This window comes from Epinephelus fuscoguttatus, linkage group LG3 (genome assembly GCF_011397635.1).
Source record: "Epinephelus fuscoguttatus linkage group LG3, E.fuscoguttatus.final_Chr_v1".
In the NCBI taxonomy this organism is placed as follows: domain Eukaryota; kingdom Metazoa; phylum Chordata; class Actinopteri; order Perciformes; family Serranidae; genus Epinephelus; species Epinephelus fuscoguttatus.
Genome location: NC_064754.1, coordinates 38,907,445 through 38,931,205, shown reverse-complemented (window position 1 = coordinate 38,931,205; position 23,761 = coordinate 38,907,445). Strand labels below are relative to the sequence as shown.

Below are 23,761 nucleotides of genomic sequence, written 5' to 3'. Positions count from 1 at the left end.
CATTAGATCTGACCTCTGACAACCATTATGTATGCTATTCAAAAAACCAAAAAGGTAATCACTAGGAGGTTGGCCTACTACAAGGTTTATTACTTAAGACTTTGACAAAATAAGGTTTTGTCCCAATTCTCAAGAATGACTGATATATTGTTAAAAAGGTGCACAGAATGACTGGGGATGTGATCTAAAAGGGTTTCCTGTGTTATTTATTGGTTCCGATGGTTTACTAAACCATTCACACTCTTGTGTTCATCCTTGGCCTCTATGGAGTCTTAAATGTGAGTCATAAATGTATGGAGTCATTGTTTGACTTGAGTAAAACCTGGGTAGATGTTTGTCATCTTCTGAAACCAACAAACCTAACACACACCCACTTCATGTAGCAACTGGCTGGGTCTGTGGAGGTGAGACAGTTAGGGTAACAGGGTTAGACTCTCTTTTTATTTTAGCCAGGTGTTAAAACGAGTGAATGCCTTAGAAAGATTGTCTGAAAATGTGGTCTTTTATCCCCAAGTTAAAATGATTATCACGTCTTGCCCCTCTTTATCATGGCAGACTTCTCATCCTGCTTTGGAGTGTGGCTGTTTGTAACAGCTATAAGCACCTTTGCCTCCAGACGTGGTCAGACAACTATTGTTTGTTTTGAGCATACTGACACCTTACCTGTGAGTGACATTTGTTTGTTATGAGTCTGCTGCAGCCAGTTAGACCAAAAACCTCACAGCTTCCACTGGTTAGTTGTGTTACCGCCCTGTAGAGTGCTCTCACCTTCGGAGTCCTAATAAAATAGGTTTTGTAACAAATGTTTTCAAACTGAATTTATAATTCTACATGTAAAAATATTTCTAATAAATCTTCAATGTAATTATTCATATCAACATGTCTTTGTTTTCAAATAGTCCTGGTTATTCTAATAAAGACAATGCAACATTTGAAGCTAATAAGCAACCAGTTTTTGGACTGGGTCTGACAGGGTTAAATTCATATTTGTCTTGCAAATGATATTTACAACATTGTTATATTGTGCTCCCCTGGCTTGTAGTGTTTTATACGAATTAAAAATGTTAAAGTGTTGTAGAATTAAGATAAGTGAAGATATTTTTTTGGGGATGCTGTTAGCTTGTGTTTTGTTTGTCTGGGCTAAAAAAGCCACAGGTTAAGTCAGGTGAGTCATCGTATCCCCCTGACTGACTTGATACACCTCAACCAAAGCCAGTGGTTTGAAAACAACCACCCTTGTGATCTTTCTGTCAGGAGGACAAAGGTCAGACCTAAAATAAAACACGGGCACACTCACTCTGCTAATGGAGAAGGTGGCCCCGGGCTGTCCCGAGCACACGCCCATGAAGCAGAAGCGCAGCTGCCAGTAGAACCAATGTTCACAGATGAAGGTGATTAATGACAGAACCATGGCGGCCCCGAGCATGTAGAAGACCCCCGCCATGTTGTCCACGTCCAGCTGGCTGCTCATCACCTCATTCTTCTCATTGTGGCAGATGCCCGTCAGCCACAGGGCCTCCAGCTCCTCCATTTCACCTGGAGGAAGGAGATACATAGACTCAGGTTACTGTACGTGTTTGTGTGTATGTTTGCGTGTATGTTTTTTTGACCTGTACACTTAGATGAGTTTGCCAGGAGGTGTATGACCGTGTAAGTGGGAGTATAAAGAGAGGGCACATTTTTTGGATGGGGAGTTGATGCCAAAAACAGCTCAGGTCTCACGTACATGCAACAAATGTCATGTTGCATTATTTTGACTGAACGGCCCCTTGAGGATCATCCTCATTAAGGATTGCTTATGCAAGGCTATCCCTTTCTTGTTGTGGGAAAGAAAACAACTGCCTGCTGGGACTTGACAATCCTCAGGGAGGAAGTGTGTGTGGTCATGTGACAAGTGTTTCCGCCCTAAAATGTGTCCCCCTCAGTTCCACATCCCTGAGATTGCTAAGGGGGGAGGACATGTCCAGAGAGATTTGTTTGATCTGCACCAAAGGTCTGTTTTTGCGTGTGTCTGTGTGAGATCACAGGGGTAGATATTTTCCCAATGCTTGCATAACACTGCTTTGTGTACGGATGTGTGTTTATTTCTGACAGCTGTTAACTTGTTTTCACTGATGCCTGATTTCCGCTGGATGGTTCGACTAAACTCGGCCCACTTTTGGTACCAGGTCCTTTCTTAATTCCGTTTTCCACTGCAGGTAGTGCCCCCTCAATGTAGGCAGGATTCTCAGCTGATCCCGGTAATGATGCCACGTGAACCTGCCATGAAATCCTCTTCATTGGCACACGCTGAACCCTTTCATTGGCAGCCGAACAAAGATATGTCTGCACTTCATCAATTGTATGGTGTAGTTTTGCAGGCTGCCATTTAAAAAAGAAATCTGGGTCAAGTGGCTATTTAAGAATGGTTTGTGCATGACGTCCTGTGTTATGCACTGCAATTGTAGTGGCAATTCTTTTTAACCAATCAGTGGTCTGCAGGGGCTTAGCTCACTCTGAACCTTGACCAAAAAAAGACAAGGTGCCAGGTATAATCCACAACTTTTGCTAATGAAAGAAAAAAAAAAAGACAGTCGTTCTGAGTAGAGCCCTGCTGTGGCATGCAGTGGAAATGTGGCTTAAGTCTTTCTTACTTATATGAACCTCAGTAAATGAAAAGAATGTGCAGTGTTAAGATGGTCAGTTATTATCATGTTGATGACCAACATACAGAAAGTGGACAAAAATATACCAAATCTGGAAGCAAAGGGTAAAATATACACTTTCATTTATAAATAGTTCAACATTTTGTGATATACACTTTTTCACCTTCTCTCTCTCAGTTGGATGAGAAGATTGATAAAACTGTCATGTCTGTGCATTAACTATAGAGCTGGAGCCAGGAGGCAAAGTTTAGCTTAGCATTAAGACAGGCAGCAGGGAGAAACAACTACCCTGGCTGTGTCCAAAATTCATAAATCAGGCCAACAGCACCTGTAAAGCCTAAACACCTTACATCTCAATTGTTTAAATCAAACACAAGGACCAACATTTTTTGGTTTTAAGATCAGTTACATGCTGGGACAGTTCTTGATAAACAGTGCATCCATCTGCCAAGCACTTCTGTGCAGCATCTCAACACAGCTTTGTAAAGCGCAGCTTTTAGAATACATCTGTGTACGATGGTACAAAATCTGGCAACCTCACTGTGACGACTCAAGGAAGTCACTGTCCCTGATTGTTTGCCAAAGAATTCTTACAGCACATAACTCACACATTTTAATTTTCACATTTTTGTTTGCATATGGAATAAAACAAATGGTATACAACATGTTTATTCTGTGAGGTGTATTTTTGAACCGTGGGTAGAACATGGCTACTTTTCCCCTCTTTCTGGTCTGCTAAGCTTGATAAGCTAATTGCTTTCTGCCTCCAGCTCCGTACTTAATACACTGACATGAGTGGCATCAAATTTTTTTTTGTCAAAGGACAAAATTTTAAGTACCTGCGTCATGAAGCCGTTTTTAATGTTACAAGTAACATTTGTGCTTTTTCGACTATTATTTCTAACGCCTGCTATGACAAAGACCGATCTGATTTGTAAAATCTCCTAAATAAATAATAAAAAGTAGTGCAAGACCAGGCCATCTACATTTGCAGATTGGACCAAGGAAAAACAAAAGAAAACAAAACAAAGAAAAACAAACACAACTACAAAAAGTCAAGAAGCTCCTGGTTTTAGATAAAATCCTAGGGATATACCTGATGAATCATCCTCAGATCAGGGATGGAAACTGCAAAATTGACCCTTTGGAAGTGATGTTTCCCATCTAGAATTGATTTTTCTTCTAAGCCTGCAGATTTCTATGACATAGGGGCAGGATAAACACTCTCCTGGATGCACTCTCTATATGAACCAAAATTGAATCACAAAAGGAATTGATTAAGAACTGGATCAATAAGTAGAATCGATAATGTAATTGAAATCTATGCTATTATAATTACTGTCTGCTTTCCAATCTTCTCTCCATTCTTATCCATCATCTTTCCAGTCCATCTCCTCCTACTCCATCTTCCACATTTTCTCCACTTCCCTCCTGATCCTCAGTTTCCTGCTAGTAGTGCTGTTGCTGATCCTCTGCCTCTGCACATATGACTTAGATCCTGTTCATATCTGGACTCTAATAGGTCGTGACAGATATGAGCAAACATCGATGAGTCTGATCTCTTAACCTGGACTAACATATGAGTGCTGACAGCCGAACAGTCTCCATGAAGTAATGAGAGGTAATGTCTGATGTGTTGGCCTCGTGTACACAGTCGACAGAACAATGAGACTTTAATTCCATTTTGTAAATTTGTGCAGACATGTCTGATCTTTGGGGAACACACATTCAAGCATGCACGCAGTCAAATCCCATGTACCAACACAGACACGCGCGCACACCCGCCCGCACGCACGCACGCACACACACACACACAGACTGGCGCTTTAGTGAACATCACTCAGCAGTGTATGTTGAGGTCTGAGTCGATTTGGCTCTTAAAGATCTGATCCGATGTGAATGTTCTCTCTGTACTGACCTCTTCATCCATCACACACCCTGGCACGGAAAGTGATAGCTATCGAAGACAACTAGACAACTGTGTGTGTGTGTGTGTGTGTGTGTGTGTGTGTGTATGTGTGTGTGTGTCTTTGTCAGTGTGCTGTATAATATATGTAATCTGGCAGGTGGTGAGCAGTAAGGAGCACATACTGTCCCTGGTGGTGGAGTGCTGCTGTAGGTGTACTCTCCAAGGAAAACAATTCACATCAAGGACAATCATTTCTCTTACAAGAAGCTTTTCCTGAGATACAAAATGTTAAACGGCTGCCAAAACCAAGGCTGGAGATACAATTTAAAATCATTCTTTCAATGTACCCACAGTACTTAATTCTATTTCTAGAAGCAGGAATATCTCATCTGTCAGAAAGTACAGGATGTACTGTAATACAATAAGAGTAACTAATGCTTGGGTGTATGAATAATTTCATTACATTTCTAACAACAAAAGTAAATAATTTTCTCACTTGTCAGTCAACAACAAATGTGCTTTCCAATATTAATTGGTTATCTGGTGATTAGCATTTCTATTTAAGTCCAACAGAATATGAGTGTCCGACTATGGCATCACATTGCATAACATCGGACGCTCTCTGTCCACAATGAGTCCATTAAATATGCACTTCTGTTACGTCAAGCAAACAAACCACTTATCAGCTGTGCACTCAAGATCAGATTTCAGGTGTTACCACCTAAAATACTGGTACTTACTGTCTTTCCTATGTTTGTACTTTTTTGGATGGGGGCGCCATCTTGTGAGGATCATGCTGTGTAACCTGCGCCTGCTACGGTGGTCAAACAGTAGTATTTGGACAAACTAGCCATGATAAACAACATGGATCCATATGACTTGGTAGCCGGAGGGTGAATTAAAGACCCTGATGCACTAACTCCACACACATACCTGGAGATTTTAAACTATCTTGTTTTTGGACTGAGGGCACACACTTTGCTAACGTGGGTTACAGAGTGTGTTCCTCACAAAATGGCGTCCCCGTCCCACACCACACAACGTACCTCTACATTCTTTATAGCCAACAGCAAGTAGCACATTATATATGAACATTAACTATGAAGATTACAAGAGAAGCTCGTGACAATCTCCCTCCAACCAGCTGACACCATATTTAAATTTTGTAATTACATGAGGAGGTATCGTAGGCTGGAGATAACTCCTCATTTCAACTTCTCAATGCTGTTTCTTGATCACTGCAGTACTTTCAAAGCTGATGGAGATAAATAGAAGCAGGGCGTTTGACAAACGTTTAGCTCAGGCCAGTTAGGACATTCCAGTAGAAAACAATGCAATCAAACAGATTTTGTCTCTGGCGCTCACTCGCGTCACATTCAGTTAGGACACGGTCATTGTTTTTACGTATTGCCCCAGTGAACGTAGGCTAGCGTAATATTTATTTATTTATTTTTAAGAAAGCATCATTATGTATGTGAGTCTATTGACGGGACTTATTTTATTTGGAATATTATGTATAAGCAAAGGCAGCCTACTTTTCAATTAAAACTATTATAAATCTTCACGCCTTGAAGGTGCCAGTCTTATTATGGCCTGCCAAAAATTGTTTTTAAGCTAAATAAACATGGAAATATTTGACCAGAATTTCTACTATTTGTCCAAGACATTTAAATCTTCCAAGATAAGTGGAGCAGCACCATTTTTTTTCTTACAGAAACTCTCTCTATTCCTTTCTTGCACCTGTTATAGAGCCACTGTAGCAAAAGGGCGAGCAGGGCAGCAGAGGCATCTTTTTTCAACTAAATTCCTGCAGCTTTTCTTCCTGTGATTATTTTCTCAATTAATTGCTTCATTGCAGGATTCATAAAATGTGAGAAAACAGATAAAAATAAGACCTCTAAGCCATAGCTTTGTGTTTGAGGTGATTATTATTAATCTTTCTCTACGAAAAGTCAGAGGGTACAGTCAGGAGTAGGGATGCCCTGATCATGTTTTTTGGAATCCTGCCATCAGTATATACCAAGACCAAGTCTGATCCTATGTGTACTCTATTTCTGTACTATAGTAAGTGTACATTATAATAAGTAAAACAACTTAAATGTTTTAACAAGAACAAATCTCATTCCTCAACAGATGGAGTTGGCTTAGTTGTAATGACAGCAGTTTAGTTATTATGTTCATGTGGAATTTTAGTCGTATAACAGATGAAAAAGGTTTTTAAAAAAGTGGTGATGAGAATTTTCTGAAAACCAATGTCAATGTGTTTGATAGCAGAATAACATGGTTTCCTTTAATGTCTTGTAAACGGTGATGTCCTGGTGTAGTGTGTGTAATATGTGGATCACAAGCTTTAGTAAGCGTTTAAACAGGATCACTTCATCTCCAAAGTTTAGCTGCAGCGTTTAAGTTTCAACCAACACAGCAGCTGTTTGGAGTTAAGAGATTCTGGTGTTGTTAGGCAGGAGGCTTTTAAATGTCTGTACCTGAATGTCTGTTTTCTCATTATCAGCCCGTACTGATGGGAAATGTCTCTCAAGTGTATCCTGCATCATCTCTGACCTCTGTGTCATTTGTGGCCAAAAGTCGTTCAAACATAGATGCCAAATGAGCATCCAAACCAACAAACACAAACCACCTCAACCGGCTCAATCCTCTCATCATGACAGAGCAGCAGCTCAATGCAGAGGTCCTCGTGGATCACTGCACTTGTCATTCTCTCAGAGCGACGCCAGACGCCCTGACGGCTTCTTTCGGTCACTACCCAAAACACACGCACAGCTGGGGCTCAAAACAAAAACCTGACCTACAAATTGAGAGTATTATTCTGCGGCACACAGAATCAAGCTTTCTACGTGAAGTACACTGATGGGACACAGACTCATGATCAATCTCCTCCTTATAGTATATAAATATTCACATGATGTGGTGCTGGTGTAGTCAGAGATATACTGCCCCTATATTGTTGAACTGAATCTTGCAGGATCACTATTTTCAATTCAAACTAGATTCTTTAAAGATTATTTCCCATCCTGCTGCTGGTGAAAAATATTACGCCAAACTCCCTTTAAATAATATGACATTTTAACAATTCTTTATGTGACTGCAAAAACATAAATCTCTAAGAAACACAAGATACAAGGAAAATATGTCGACATTATAGTTGTCAATTCTGCATCAGGGCAATCCCTAAAGATAATATTTGCATACAAATGAGAGGAGACTGTCAGGATGTGAGGCAAACCATTTCAAAAATGAAGATTTCTAAATAAACTAAGTGCTTGTTGGTGGATCAGATACATGCTGAATTAAAGACCAACTCTTGCTCACTTCACAACTCTTGCTGCTTTTCTGTTTGGTGCTGGAGAGAGTGCAGCTATTGGTTGTTGACAGTGTTTACATCATTGAACTTCAGTATTTGTATGAGTAGTAGTTAACATTTTTGGTTTTGTTAAAACATCGAAAAAATTCTGACTAAAGACAGCTTGGACTGAGTTTTGTGACAACCTCACAGCAAATGATCAACATCACCAGAGGGCATTGCTCTCTAGCAAAACACTGATAATTTTATTCCAACACTGGAAATTTGTTTATGTTGTTTGATGTAAGGTCGGCAATAGCCAGAACAAATCAAAATATATTTAAGGGTTTCCTGTTAAATCAATAAGCCCTCTACTGCAATCTGCTCATCCACATGACACTGAAGAAATATGTCAGTTATAACAGACCAACAACATGCACAGGGCTTCTTCTACCTGTCTTCAGCTAAGGTCAATATTCCTCGTCCCTGCCAAAACAGCCTTAGCAGTGTGCTGCCAGCAACCCTGAGTTATCAAATAAACAAACTCCTTCTATACTCAAGCCTTCACCTCTTTAACTGCAGCAGCTGCAGCCTTTCAGGCCTGCTGGTGCCTCACTGTTGATTAAGGACTGAACTGTGCCAGGCTGGCTCAGGAGGCCTCATCCTGCAGCTCGACAGGCTCATCAACTGGCGGGATCTACCAGCAGGTTCTTGGGCTGTCACTGTAACAAACACCGGCCACCTTCTGAGACACAGTTCCTTTACAGCTACTTCGATGACTTGACGTCTCTGACCTTAATACACTGATGAGAGCGCAACTTCATTTTGTGATTCTCAATCTGAATGATCATTGTGTTATGTTTCTTAAACTCTTTATCAGAGATTCAGCACTACAGGGAAGTTCATTTTTGTTTAATCAGGGTGAAATATATTAAGGCTGCAATCGCAGTTTTTTAATGAAGTGGATCTATTTGGTCGTCCTTTGTTAAGCTTGTTTCAACATTAAACCTCCTGGAAGGTGTAATAATCAACAAGTCCTCTAAATCATGACCACATAGCTCATATGTTCCTACCCTCTAACAAAGCCCACAGGAGTGTTTCCTAAACTAGCACCCCTACTGGTGACACACCTAAACGACTGAATAGGTTGTTTTCCAATGACTCCCAAAACAACATATGTGACCGTTAATTGTCGCAGTTGTGAACATGTGCATGATAAGGTTCAGGCAACAAAACAATCTGGTTAGGTTTAAGAAAAGATCATGGTTTTGGTTAACATAAGTTGGTTTACTAAGTAACATACACAACATAAGTACGTAAGTTAATTTAAGTATATAACGCTAACTTAGGTACAATATGTAATGTACTTTATGTTATGTGTGCAAGTTCAAATAACTCAGTGTTGAATTCTGGTTTCACATGGGGACAGCAGTCTCTTGGATTGAAGTCCTGTGTTTGTTTGACCTGTCTATCCACCCCACCCCTCCATGCGCAGACCTCGTCGCTCTTCATACCCTACCCATCCCCTGACTTCCTCCTTTGCTCCCATTAGCCACAAGAGGTTGCAGTATACCAATAAACGTAAATATGGGTTGTAATTAGCTGCTTGTACAAATGACCTATGGAGACAGCCTTGTATTAATGTTTAGGCTCTGTCTGTGACACTGTTTCTCAACCTGGGGGTACTGACCCACACTGGGGGTGTAGCCCAAGCTATATGGGGCAAGGCCTCTTTTAACTTTGAGGGGTGTATGAAAACTTAAAAACAAAAACAAAAACAGCAATAGTAGTAAATGTCAAATGCTATATCTCAGCATTTCATTAATTTCTGTGAAGAAAAAACAAATAACGTATTCTTAAAGTTCACATTATTATTTATGATGTAAACTTTCAAACACAGAATAAGGACACAGTGAAGACCTGAACACAAGCTATATCATTAAAGACTGATTAAAAACTGCATGTCCTCCTGCATACGAAAAGTACACAGTTAAAACAACCAAAGAACTAACAGAACAATGGCCAAGAGCCAACTCTATTAAAAGTTCTAGAAATATCATATGAGCTCACCTCTGATGAAGTATTAAGAGAAAATAATCTGCTTGAAAATCATCCAAGTCATTTTACACAGACTTAATTTACTATTTGAGTTATTGTAATTGTAGTTTATCAGTTGTCCTGAACTGTAATTTTCATGCATTGAATATAACATGAAATGCCATAAAATATGTCACTTAGTTTATTCAATGATAGAAAAGGGGTATCTTAAAGGACCAGTGTGTAAAATGGGTTGAAAACAGTGACATCAGTGGTCAAATTCTAGATTGCAGGGCTCACTCGCTCACCCCTCCCATCGGGTAAATGACGGTGGCCTCATAGGGACAAACAGCCTTGCGCACGAGTTTTTCAGGAGTAGGTCTATCTAGCGACGAGGTGGAGGTGAATATTTATTTAGAAATCTAAACCATGTTACGATATTGTAATGAATCCCTCACGAGCAGGAGACCGGAGGAACGTTCGGGAAAAAGGCCATTTTATTTGAGCACTCCAAAAACTCCGGTAACACTCCAAGGGGTAAAAGACTCCGTCCCAAACTCTGACTCTTCTAGCGTAACACACACACTCCATACACACATACTCGTTTACCATACCGAGTGGGGACCCCCTCCCCTCTCTGTTCCACCAATCTCCAGCCCGCACACCGACTAACAGCGTAGCCTGTAAACAGAGCTCAGCTGTTTATTTAGCCTAGCAATATCTCCGGACTATAGCAGCTGCAATGGACGACTTTGAATGCGATTTTGAAGAGTTTCTTGTAGCGGACACAGACCCAGAGCCATACCTGTTTAAGCCGGAGTATACAGAAGAGGAACTCCATGTATTTGAAGTTGAGCGGGCGGAATGGGATTCAGTGCTACCATCGCTGGGGAGATATATCATCAGGAGGAAAAGCGCCGCAGAGAGTGCATCACAAGGAGTGAAGTTGCGTCTTCTTTTCCTCGCAGATGACGGTTCGGGTTCATTCTCTCCTGTTGCGTGGTAAGTGTGGTCCATTCGCAAACTTTATAACTAAAAAAACTTTTCACTACTCTCTATCGACGAACTACTAACACTCTCTGCTGTTTCCTCCTCCTTCTTCCTTCTTTCCGCTGTCTTCGTTGGTTCATTTATACACGCAAAACGCGTTCTCTGGCTGGCTGGATTGTCCGCTTGGTCTGCCGTACATACATGGCGGCACAAGATGGCAACCTCTCTAAAGTAAGGCCCTTGCTATATATATATGTAAAAGCATAATTATAAGGCTACGAAAACCAAATGAATTTTATTTTATAGCGATTATACACTTGTATAAACATATTAATGGGTAGAATATTCAGATTCAGATTCAGATTGACAATAAACCATGCCAAATATTACACACTGGCCCTTTAAGCAAAAAGGTTAGGACCCACTGATCTGTGGGATATTCACTGAGGATATTATGATACAAATAGGACCCAATTTAAAACATTATCTCTAAACGACTATCACACTATTTGTGCGTCAGCAATCATGAGTAACTATGTAACCTCTGATTATCTGTTGATCTTTTATCAAAAGCAACAGAATAAAAGCCACATAGAAATGTCATCATTATTGCTTTATAATGATGACATTTATAAAGCCTCTTCATTCCAATAATAATAAAGATACTTGTTATTCAAGTTCCTTACCGTCTCCAAACAGCATGAGGATAGCCAGATCCACAGCTCGTTTCCAGCCGGAGTCTTTCTGGATGGCGATGCCATAGCCGGTGGAGGCGAAAACCTTGCCGCTCCCGATGGTGACCAGTTTACAGCCCTCGTCTCTGCCCGCCATGTAGTTCAGCACTGCAGCATCGTAGATGAAGGCATCCAGTTTGCTGTTGAGCGCCATAGAAGGAAAGTGTGTCAAAGGAAAACTTTTTCATTGTGTTATGAAGCCTCTTTCACCTCCAATTATATAGTGACAGTGAATCAATGTGTCCAAAATCTCTCTCTCACTCATTTGTCACTATTTCCTCTCAATAGTTTAATAAACTGAGATTTTAGGATACTTATGACTCACTGTAATTTGTGTCATTGCTGATTTAATTTACACATCTATTAACAGTGATGGATAACACTTCATTTTTTGGGTTTGCTATTTTCTACTAATTTCTGGAAAGTTTTCTTGAAAGGACCATGTGATCCGGCGCTAATTAGAGAAAAAATGTAGATGCTTAAATTAGTTTAGTTAGTTGGGTTAAGTTTAAAAGAGGTGCTGATTTCAGGAGTAATTTTCATGTAGGAACCGCTTCATGTAAACCCAAGTAAACATTCATTTATCATTCATTACTGGAGCCTGTATTCTCCATTAACGTTAAATTGCACGCTTCCCTGTGCACATTTCTCCATGTTCAGCCGACCTGCTGTGCAATGACTAAAACACTCTAGGAAACGCTGGCTTAGCATTTAATTGGAATTAATTAATTGCAAGTGTAACAATTGAACCCTTGCTCTCTTTCAGCTATAATTAATGACAAATTGCACAGTTATTTCAAGGAAATTATAAGAAATTTGTGGCTCCATAAAATACTGTGTTACCAGGCAAAACACTGCACTGTATTTAGGAAAAACTGTGCTCCTGCCATGTTTTTGTCTTTGTGTATTAATTCTGTATGTCTTACCTGTCTGTGCGATGTATGCACCTGCTGTGGAAAAGAATTTACTCTCTGAGGACAAATTAACTATCTATGCTGTGAGCACTATATACACATTGATATTTCACTTTGAATTCATACACTCAAATCATATGTCAGAACCTAAAACCATATAGGAAGTGATTTGGATACAATCACTGATTATTTTATCCTATTCTGTTCTATTCATGGGTGTCCTGTAGTATATTATAAAGGATCATCTAGTCAGAGACAAACACCACCTTTGCTAAATGGCACCTTAAGAAAAAAAAAAAAAAATTAACATTTAAAGAAAAAAAAAGCACTTTAAACCATACACCAAACAATTCTGAATACAAGATCCAACTTGTTTCTGAAGCTTTTGACCACATTTCGTTGTCTTCTTCAGCAATTGGAGTTGCCCTGTTGTTCTGGAGATAGTTTTGGTGTCATCATTAGACCTCAGTATGAACTTTCAGTTAAGTGGTTAAACCTAAACCATATCCATGACAACTGAACAACACGAGATGTGGTTGAGAGCTGCTGAAACAACAATTAACTTTGACCTTGTGATGAATTTTTGGTTTCCAAGATCAAGAATTAATCTTTAGTTAAACTCAAGTATAGGGCTGAGCGATATTCAGAAAAATTACCATCACTATATTTTTTACCAAAAACCTCGATATAGATATTGTAGTGTTGACTATTGGTTCTTTCACAAATATTTACACAGAGATTTTTGATAAATAATCTGTAATGAGGATATGATGACTAAGAGGGTAAAGTAAAACAATAGATCAGCTAGAACAGTCTAGTAAGTTCAGGAAATGACATTACTTGACTCATTTTACTGCAATAACACTTACAACATAAGATAACATAATCTAAGATGATATCTGATATCAATATATTGCCCAGCCTAACTCAAGTATGACTATAATAACTAAATTGACAATGTGACAAGGTGCATCCCATCTCAGCTGAAACATGTCCTGGGGTCACCCTGTATTCTTCTCTGTTCTATCCATATCAACCTTGACTGATTTGATGGATAAATTGACATGACAGTCTCCAGCTTGGTGACAAACTCCCATCAAACAGTGCCTCTGGGCTCTACGGGCCTCTGTGGTCATTCAGCTCCGGCTCTCACCAAACACCAGAGGTGCATCACTGCTTTGAATTCTTAATCCTTTTGCAGCAAGTTGATGAAAACATTAGAAGACAGGGAGACTGAAAGAGCGAGTAGAAAAGAAAATATAAGCCTGCACTTCAGAGGTAGAGAGTGTGAATATAAGCTAGTTTTCACAGCAACCACAGGCTATGCTGCTATTCTGGGTGCCGGTGGCAGGCTGAAACACAGCTCCGCTGGCTGCCCACCCACATCACCCAGAATGCTCCCTCTGCCTCTGTCTCCCTCTTCTCATTGCTTCATCATCTTTTCTCTGTATTGCATCAGCACAGGACCTCACAGCTCCATCACACTGCCTCTTTTTCTCCCTGCTGAGATCCTTTCAACTCCCTCCTTCCTCACATCGCCCCATCTGTCTCTCCATCCTCCCCTCTATCTCTCTCCTCCTCACCCGGTCTTCAGACTGTACAGTGCTTCATCTACATTCTTCTGGTGGAAGCTGGTCATGTAAGCATGCATGTCCCGGTAGTTGTTGCGGATGTTGCGCTCTGTACTCCCATTGGGCACCGTGCCGAACCGGAATGGCGGCGAGAATTCGTTTGGCTTCTGGAACTGTGGCGGGGGGTTTCCGGAAAAGAAACCACACAGAGAAAATGACAGAGGAGTGCTCGTTAGCATGGAAAAGGCACTGAGCTGCATCAAATAGCCTTTAATGCACTGTTGAGCAGGAGCACGGGACTGTGCTTTTGGAAACTCAAAATTAATGAAATGCTTTGAGTTGTGCTCAACAGACAGACAAACATGGGAGACTCTGGAGGACACATTGGGACAAATGAGTACTGTACACAACATCGAGTTCTAAAATACAGATCCACCATACAAGTACTGAAACGATCAGTCAAGGGCTGCAACTGATGATTATTTTCATTACTGATTAACCAGTCAAACTGATTGATTAATCAATCATTTGTTCGATCTATAAGATGTTAGAAAATAGTGAAAACTGCTCATCCTAATTCCCAAAGTCAAAGGTGATAGTTTTGTCTACACAACAGAAAGACATTCAATTTACACACACATAAGACGGAAGAAAGAAAGAAAGAAAGAAAGAAAGAAAGAAAGAAAGAAAGAAAATAAGAAAGAAAAGAAAAAAAAAGAAAAGTGGCAGATGGTCACATATAGTTACTTTATAACATTATGGCATTTCTGCTTGAAAATGATCACAAAATTGCCGCCATTTCCTTTTCTGTTTATCGACTAATTGATTGATCAACAAATTGTTTCAGCTCTTAATTAGTTAATAAATAAAGTTTATTGTACTTTCAAAATACTTAGTCAATTTACAACAGTGTTGATATCATTTAATCACTGAAGTAATCTATTAAGCAAACACACCCAACATTTGCTGGTTCCAGCTTCTTAAATCTGAGGATTTGCTGCTTTTGTTTCATATCTTTATAAACAGAGGGGTTTGGGCGTTGGACTATTGCTTGGACAAAACAAGCAATTTGAAAACAATTATCCTGGGCTCTGATAACTCATGATGGGTATTTTTCACAATACTTTTAAGTTTTCTGAACTAAACCAGTGATTCTTCTAATACTTGATACTTTTACCCCGGGGTATCTGAGGAGATTGCGGAATAGCTCACTTTATTGTGTTTACTGTAACAATAGCCAATAAATTACCAACTGCAACAAGTCGACGGCACAGGAAAATAGAAAGCATTTTTAAACATGCAGGTAGTCATACTGTACAAAAATGTTAATGACAAAACCTACAAAAACTCTGATGGTTCAACTGTATGATAAAAAAATATCTTAACATTATACAATTTTATATACCGTAGCACTTCAATTAATGGCCCAGACTATTATCTGCTTGAATCACCGAAATCAGTGGGCCTATATTTGGGACAGGCCTTTAATTCCTTTCACACAAAACTGTTTCTCAAATACAATCAAATTGTTTATTTTAAACCAGTATGAATATTACTTGTATAAATACTAGGCTTCAGATAATATATCAATTGTGAATCATCGTTCATTTGATATAGCTCCGACAGACAGCGCATCAGAGAGAGTTAAAGCACTCGAGGATTATGACACCTGGCATAATGACACAACACTACTTTATCCTGTTAAAACAATTTTCATAACTTGGACTGTTTTTTATGAAAAACCCTTTTGATCCTTTTAATCTGAGGACTCTTACTGACTAAAGGAATTTGAATAACTTACAGGGTAGTAGAGGAATGGACACATAATTTGACAAAGCCAACAACCAGCTTTTATACAGCCGCAGAACTACGTTTAGAAAACAAGATGAACTGCTTGGCAACCAGACCAGGCGTCTAATTGAGACAGGCTTTTTTTTTTTTGTCAAAATGTGTAGCCACACCAGGTTGGTAAAAGGGTGTCTAATTGGAACTAGGCTTTTAATTTAAGTTTTGCGGTAACTAATGGTGTCAAATAACATTTCTAAATGACTTTCAGTTTAATTCAAATTAATACATTGGAAACATGACAGGTGGCGTCACTCAGGGCACTTGAGCACACCTATAGCAGTGTGGTGGTACAAAAAAACAAAAAAGGCTGGGAACAACTGAACTGAATGATTATCCCAAAAGTAGTTTCCTTTTCTGTTTAAATAATGACTCATACTATGTATAAATAAAGGTTAAATAAAAAGCAGAATACAAAAACAAAATAATCCTCAGTGGCAGCCCTACATCATGAACCCGCTCACAGGCTCTAATCTACTCACACAGATAACAGAAAGCCGTCCATACTTGGTCTCATAACACCCCACGTTAGGTAATTTCACACACCTGCTCCTCCACCCCACAACCCTTCATACTGCCTTCAATTCACACCTTTTTATCTGACAGGCCCGACACCTGGTCGACATACTCCTCCTGGATCATGAAGGCAGCCAGGTTGGCAGTGTAGGAGGCCAGGAAGATGACAGCGAAGAAGGCCCACACTGACACCATGATCTTACTGGTGGTACCTTTGGGATTCTGCACGGGGACAGAGTTGTTGAAAACCAGACCCCAAAGCAGCCAGACGGCCTTACCGATGGTGAAGGAGGGACCGCCGGGCTCTGGGAGAGACATAAAAGAGGAGAGAGGGAGGAGGGGGGCAAAAAAAAAAAAAGATGACAGAGGGAAGAGGATGCAAGAAATCAGTTTCACAGATCCCAGGTGCTACTTCACTTTATCTGCATTTACTCATGACTGTCGTTGTGGGAGTCACTTGATGGATGGCGGCGACAAAGACTGGATTTATTCCCATCCTTTAGTTTGTCAGTGATCGCAGGATGCGCTGTACGGTCCACATCCGCTCCTCCAGTCGCCGCTGTGACAACCTACTGTTACAGACTACCTCTGTTCCACCTACCTCTACAGCAGTATGACAAGGTAGCGGGATGGAAACACTACCTACTGCAGCTCTCAGAGACAGGGAGGAAAAAGAGAAGGGGGAGTAGGTAGATAGTCAAATAGCACACTACAATTATGCTACAGCTGGAGCAGCAGTATAGGACAACAGCCTTACATAACCCAGCGATTAAACCACACACACCATACACTGTTGCTGTGACAGAAAACACTAACATAACTCCAAACCAAACACCATTACTCCTCTCCCCTCTGCTCCTTGATAAAAAGGCTGCGAGTAGCAATATAACACACCTCTGATTTTATCTTGAGTGGCTGCCGTTGTGGCAGCCTAATGCAATCCTGAGAGTCAAACAGAGCTGGGTGTATAAAACCTGGAGAAAAAAATAGATTGAATCTGAACCATTGATTTTGATGGGCAAATTGATTTGAACGGCCTGCTGGAACCAAATCTGATTCAACAGGGTAGTGTTGTTCCATACTGTCAGACACCATTAAACCTGACACATATTTTCAACGTATGGTAATAGATCTGCTTAAGTGTACTCATCTGTTTTACAACCCTGGATGTGTAACAACGCTGTGTAATATTTGAGTATGGCACAATAAAAAAAGACGTTGTAATGCAAGAACAGAGGAGTCCTTCTTCACTCAGTGATGCTAAGAATACTTAAGATCACCTATCTGGCTCTTCCCAATGATCCTTTTCATTAGTAAAAGAGCTTAAGTGACTGTAGATGGAGATAAGTACTCCAAGACATTGAGTAGAAAGTCCCAGCACTCCAGTCGCACTCATTCAGAGGGGATTGTCAAAGTAATTTAGCACATGAGGGGCTCTGTCTGAATGGTGCATTCAAGGTAACAAAACATGCAAACCAAGTCTTCATTTCACACATATGAGATGAGCCTGAAAATGTACCTCATTGTCCCCTTTTTAGAGCATGCATTGACTGGGTCTGATCTTGTGTGTGTTTGAGCGTGTGTGTGCATGTGTGTGTACGTGTGCAATCCTCTCACCTCGCCCATCTGCCAGGCAGCGATTGTAACCCACTGGGCTGAAGTACTCAAACACAAACACAGCCACGGCCGACACCATCAGCAACATCACAAACATCATCACCCAGACATCAGCACTGAAGGGCTCTAAAACACAGAGAGGGAGAGAGAGGGGGAAGTGGATGGGAGAGCAGGGTGCAGCAGGGCACAGGGGGAATGTAAAGGGGAGGGGCGGAGGATTGTGCAGAGACAGAGACAGGAAGTTCATTAAACCAAATTAGAGAAAATTATAAAATCACCCCCTGGTATCAACATGATTATTTGTATTCAGACGTTATGTACTGTGTGCTCGTTGTTACAGAGTGATGGATTTTGTCCGCGTTTGTGTGAACACTAACAAGCACTTCTCAAGAGAGAAACTGAGAGGACAGTAGGTAGGTGTGAATGGACAGATGTCCTCATCGAAATGGGCACATTTTCCACCACTTGCACTCTGCTTTGCAATTTTCACACACACAACAATCTGTGACAAACACCGTAACACTGTAGTTAACAAAACAATCCCACTACAAGGTCCATTTAGTGGCTGCTCTGGAGCTTCGATTACATCACATGATATTCATCAGCACATCAAGTTGTAAATGTTACAATCTTCCTTTTTCTGAGGAGTTTAACATTAACCTAGAAACAGACAACTTTGGTATTATTGTTGGCACCACTGTCACAGGGATAACTGCATTGCTCTCCGTTTTCCTCAGAGCCTAGCAACTGTGACCTCTGTTGTTCCACCGTCCACCATTTCCACGACTGGGGATCATCAAGAACTTATAAAGGCACTCTTTGGTAACTGGGGATAGTTACGGAGGAAAACCATAGATGTATTTTTTGATCTTGATAGTGGACCTCAAGGCAGCGCCTATTCAGTCTAATGAGGACTGCTCACATGGCACATGTGCCAAAAAGTTTCTAGTTTCCAGGTTTACTTCTGGAATATGTGGCCCACTAACTATGTGCAGTAGAGTTTGGTCCACTGGCCCCACCTGCAAGCTCCCGCTTGGTCCATAGACTTCACATTGTGATGATCAAGGAGAGTTTTACCAACAGAAAATGTCCATGGATCAAAAATTCATAATTTTAGAGTTATAATTTTCCTTGTGTGCAGTTCAAGGTGTCCTGTCAACACTTTCTTTGATAATGGTGGCCTATGGAGAAATGTGTTTGGGCTGGTTTTTTTTGCTGCAATATGGCGAGTGGCCACTGGGAAAAATCTGAAGCCAGGCTGAGTTGCGTTCCCGGGGGCCTGGGAAAAACACATGCACTATCCACTTCTTGTTTTGGTTGTGCAATGGTTGACACACTTCCTTTTGTGCTGTAAATTAAGCCTTCATTTTCCTAGGAGATTGTACTTGGTGGCAGACAGAATTGCATTGTGAAAGCGAGGCTTAAGGGAACCAATCTAGGCACAGATGGTGTCATTATTCTATAGCCAGTACATTGTGCAATCAACGTTTACGTCATGTAAAGTCACAGAAAACTCTCATGTACCTTTTGATTTTTTTTTCTTTCCCATTTCTTTCTTTCTTTTCTTTTTTGGTACCCAATTTCCCATTTTTAAGGGAAGAAATGACAGTGTACATTGGTGTTTCAGCATCAAACTTTTCATTCCAGGCTTTTCGAGGGTCCCCCTCCCACTGAGGTGCTGGGTAATCAGTCCCACTTACTGAGACGCCTCTGTTGGTAACAGCCTCACTGTTTACTGTTCACTCTCCTACAGCCCTATCAGACCTTTATTAAGTTACTACTAATGCAAACTGAACATTTTCTTCTGCTTCTAGTTTGCATTAAAAGACTGGCAAAACACAAGATGGCTTTTATTTTGAAGCAGTGACAGGAAATATAATGTATTTATCCCAGGGGACAGCACTGGCAGCTATCGTTCATCAAGGATACACCTACAAAACATTTTTTGGGTCTATTTCAAATATTGCAGAGAGTAATGGAACATGAAGGAGCAGCCGCAATGAGCTGTGACACCTTCAACTATGCAACAAGGTAACCAGCTTCTCTTTGCCCTGCTGCTGTGTGCAAAAATTTCGCTCTGTGCACAACATGAAATCACATCGCAATTGCTCACGGCATGATGGAGAAAGGATGGTAATTGACTGACTTCCTCGGTAAGTCTGTTTGCTCTGTAAACAAATTCAACAGCTCTTCTTTGTGTTTCTGATAAAATCGCTGCTTGAGTGTTTACTGCCTGCAGAATTCTGTGACCTGTAGTATTAATTGCTGTTACCACAGTAACAACAGGCGTCTACGAGTCACCCAGGACTGAAATGAAAGGACTGAAAGGATTACAACAGTAGGGACTTTAAAACAAGACAAGGAGGCGTCATCCAAGTGTTCAGAACAATGGAAATCTGAACATTTACAATTCCAGGACAACGTGTGTGTGATATGACTGAAAGCTCCAGAAGAGCCACTAAATGGACCTTGTTGTGAGATTGTTTTGTCAACTACGGTTTCCAAAGGTCAACCATACCCCTTTTACATTAATGTTGACGTATGAGTACATGCATCTCGCTTTTAGTGATGTTCACAGAAAAATATGCAGGTTTTTTTAAACTGATTGTCCGTTGCATTTTATGTCACCATGTGAAAACACTTGTTTCGTGCTGCTGGAAAACACTGATCAACACAATTAAACAATGTCCTTGTTAGTGAAAAACCTACTTGTACTCTGTCTGTGATTGTGCATTTATTATTCAATATGAGTGTGTGCGTGTGCATGTGAGTGTTCTCGATTGTGTTGTACATCTGCCAGAAGCACCAGGTGTGTTTCTCCTCACCAAGAAAGGCGGAGGGGGACACGGTGCCGTTGCTACGGGAGACCATGACACTGATGCCCGTCTCAATGAAGGGCACAGAGAAGTCAATGACCTCTGACCTCTCCTCGTTGATGGTGAGTGAACCCACTGCCATGTGGGCATTCTTCAACACCACCTGAGGGTCAACCACAGACAGACAGAGACAGACAGGAGGGGAATGTGAAAGGTCAGAGCTGAGTATTCTCAGGATTGCAGTGAAAGAAACATTCATCCCTGCAGTTTATACACAAGCCACTACCTCTGCCAAGTGTTCAACACACTATTTCAGTAAAATGGATGCAGGAGGAGAAGGAGATCATTACTACACCGGGTCAGTATTCGACTCCCCACCAAACTAGCCACCCTCTGAGAGTGTTTAGGTATATTTAGCCCCAAGTTTCTGGAGCCCCGGGCCATGAATAAAAATGGAGCACAAAAGACTGTGTTAATAAGGGATATGTATGCCAGAGTGAGCAGGAAACCTACGCACTGTTTTTTTTCTCTGTTTGTCACACTTCTTCATAGAGGCCTGCTTTGTTTTTCTCTCTCTCTCTCATTCTGTTTTCTGCGTCTGCTGTCCTGTTTTCCCCCCATTCAAATTAAGTCATTAGCTGCTTGCTTAGGCATTTAAGGACATGGACTAATATGTCCAAGCATGCATGCACTGCACATTTGCATGCCTTTTCCTTAACGCTGACACACAGCGTTAAGGAAAAGGCATATATATATATATATATATATATATATATATCAGGTATTTTTATAAAAATATCTACAGTTAGGTGAACTTCAGATACTGAAATCTGACATTACCCAGCACTTCTTAACTCATATGTTCCAAAGATAATAATAATGTTGCTCGTTCTATGCCATAATCAATTAAGTTGGACGTTACATCGATTTGCAAAGGCTGCATAGTGCTGAATTGTGTAATGTGTAATGTGTGCAGGAGAGAAATGGGTCTTTCCCTGAGGCTGCTTTCTCTCTCTCGCGCCTTTTCTCTTCCAATCGCTTTCTCTTTCTCTATGTCTTTTTCTGTTTCCATCTCTGATTAGGAGCCTCATTGTCCTCCTCCTGAGGTTTTTGCAGTGCTGATCACAGCTCCCCCTCAGGCCAGGTTGTGGGGAACAAGTGCAGCTCGATGGCTGACAGGAAAAGTAAGAAAGAGACATTCAGACAATATAATTAGCCCTATCATAAAAATAAATTCCTATGGGCACCAAACACCCAGTTGTATCATTACTGTCTTGCTTTAAAATCAGCTATAAGAGCAGCAAAAGTGAAAGCAAAAAACAGAGAGTGAAAAGGCAACAAACATCCATTAGATAAACAAACATAGATCATTAGTTCAGTAGCCAGAAGAAAATATTGGCGTGTCTACAGGCCATGTATGTGTTACATTTGTATATTTCATCCATATCATATCAACGTTTCTAAAGTGACATAGTATATGAGCCGACTTTGTCATCAGGAGGTGAAGGGTATGGTGGATGGAGTGGCATCTAGGCAAGACACCTGCCGAGATGCAGACTACTGTTCAAGACCAACAAACAACAAAACCAGTTATTATGTCGCAAGTCTTTGCTGCATCTTCCAGCAGCTTTTTAACCACCAAACTTGTTTTTTAGCGACCCACTGCTGTGCTTCCACCAGTGACAGTGCCATGAAAAATGCCTGCTCTTTACAGGGATAGGGGCTTTTTAGCCAAACCAGCCAAAATATGATGTTGTCTTCACCATGACCAAGTGATTTTTGTGCCTAAACCTAACAAAACTTTAACCACAGTGATATTGAAATGCAAAATTCTAACATATCCACTATATAATAACATACTAGGGATGCACCGAAATGAAAATTTGTGGCCGAAGCTGAATATTATTAAACGCTTGGAGTACCGAATACCGAATATCATTGTTTAGTTGTTCATTAGCTTTTGCAGATGAACCCCCTCCAGATTAGTGTTGTTAGGGTACCAAAATTGGGACCCACTGTATGATACCAATGAAAATATCATGGTTCTGAGTAGTATCACGATACCACAGCGAAAATGAGGCAGATGTGCCTTTTGTCATTTATGAAAAGATAAATCACTTTTCTATAATACATCAATGATATTTCAGTGGAATAAATTACTTCACTTATTCATACTTCAAAAACAGCATCAATCAGTGATGAACATAGGGGGGATCAAAATAAAATAAATAAATAAAATAAGAATCAACCATCTGTAGGCTGCTCGCACGCATGATTTAAGTCTATTTTGCTCGCTCAAAACTATTTTTAGTCGCAAATGCGAGTACCGTGATGGGCGGATTGCCACACCGACATTTTATTCCGCCCGTCAGTGCACACCGTTTGATTGCGTTATCAAAATCGCGCCTTGCTTTTAACTTATTCCACCGAATACCGAATGTGTGTTTTTTTTGCAATATTCGGCCGAATATATTCGGTTACCGAATATTCGGTGCATCCCTATAACATACAAATGTAACTTATCTATGGTTTGCAGGAATGTAATATGCCATAATTGATTGTGCCACGAGGTTGAAACAGATTAAATTCAAGATATATTAATCAACAGCTTTAGACCTGATGTTGGTGTATTCTCACAGGGAATATATTGGGTTTATAAACAAAAAAGAAGCACTGCATATTAAGTTAAATTGCCACATTTTTTGTTGTTAATATTAGCTTCCTCATATTTCACTGGTCAGCATAATGTGATTTGTTTCACATTCCAGTGTTACAAATGACTTCCATCAGGCACCATTAAACAAATGCAATAAGAGAGAGAGAAGCTTGATAGCTAAATTCTCAGCTATACGCCTCTGAAATTGCAACT

General features: G+C 40.4%; 1 protein-coding gene across 4 annotated transcripts in view; it reads right to left on the bottom strand.

Annotated features, from left to right (window-relative positions):
* Positions 1-23,761, bottom strand: part of grin2bb (glutamate receptor, ionotropic, N-methyl D-aspartate 2B, genome duplicate b) — a 151,672-nt gene that overhangs the window by 6,205 nt on the left and 121,706 nt on the right. For all 4 annotated transcript variants that reach the window (XM_049571980.1, XM_049571981.1, XM_049571982.1 and 1 more), the window contains 6 exons: positions 20,902-21,055; positions 18,077-18,202; positions 16,535-16,764; positions 14,111-14,271; positions 11,566-11,753; positions 1,298-1,536 (listed from right to left, as the gene is read on the bottom strand). In XM_049571980.1, coding sequence (XP_049427937.1) covers positions 1,298-1,536; positions 11,566-11,753; positions 14,111-14,271; positions 16,535-16,764; positions 18,077-18,202; positions 20,902-21,055 — 1,098 coding nt within the window. The remainder of the gene's footprint in view (positions 1-1,297; positions 1,537-11,565; positions 11,754-14,110; positions 14,272-16,534; positions 16,765-18,076; positions 18,203-20,901; positions 21,056-23,761) is intronic.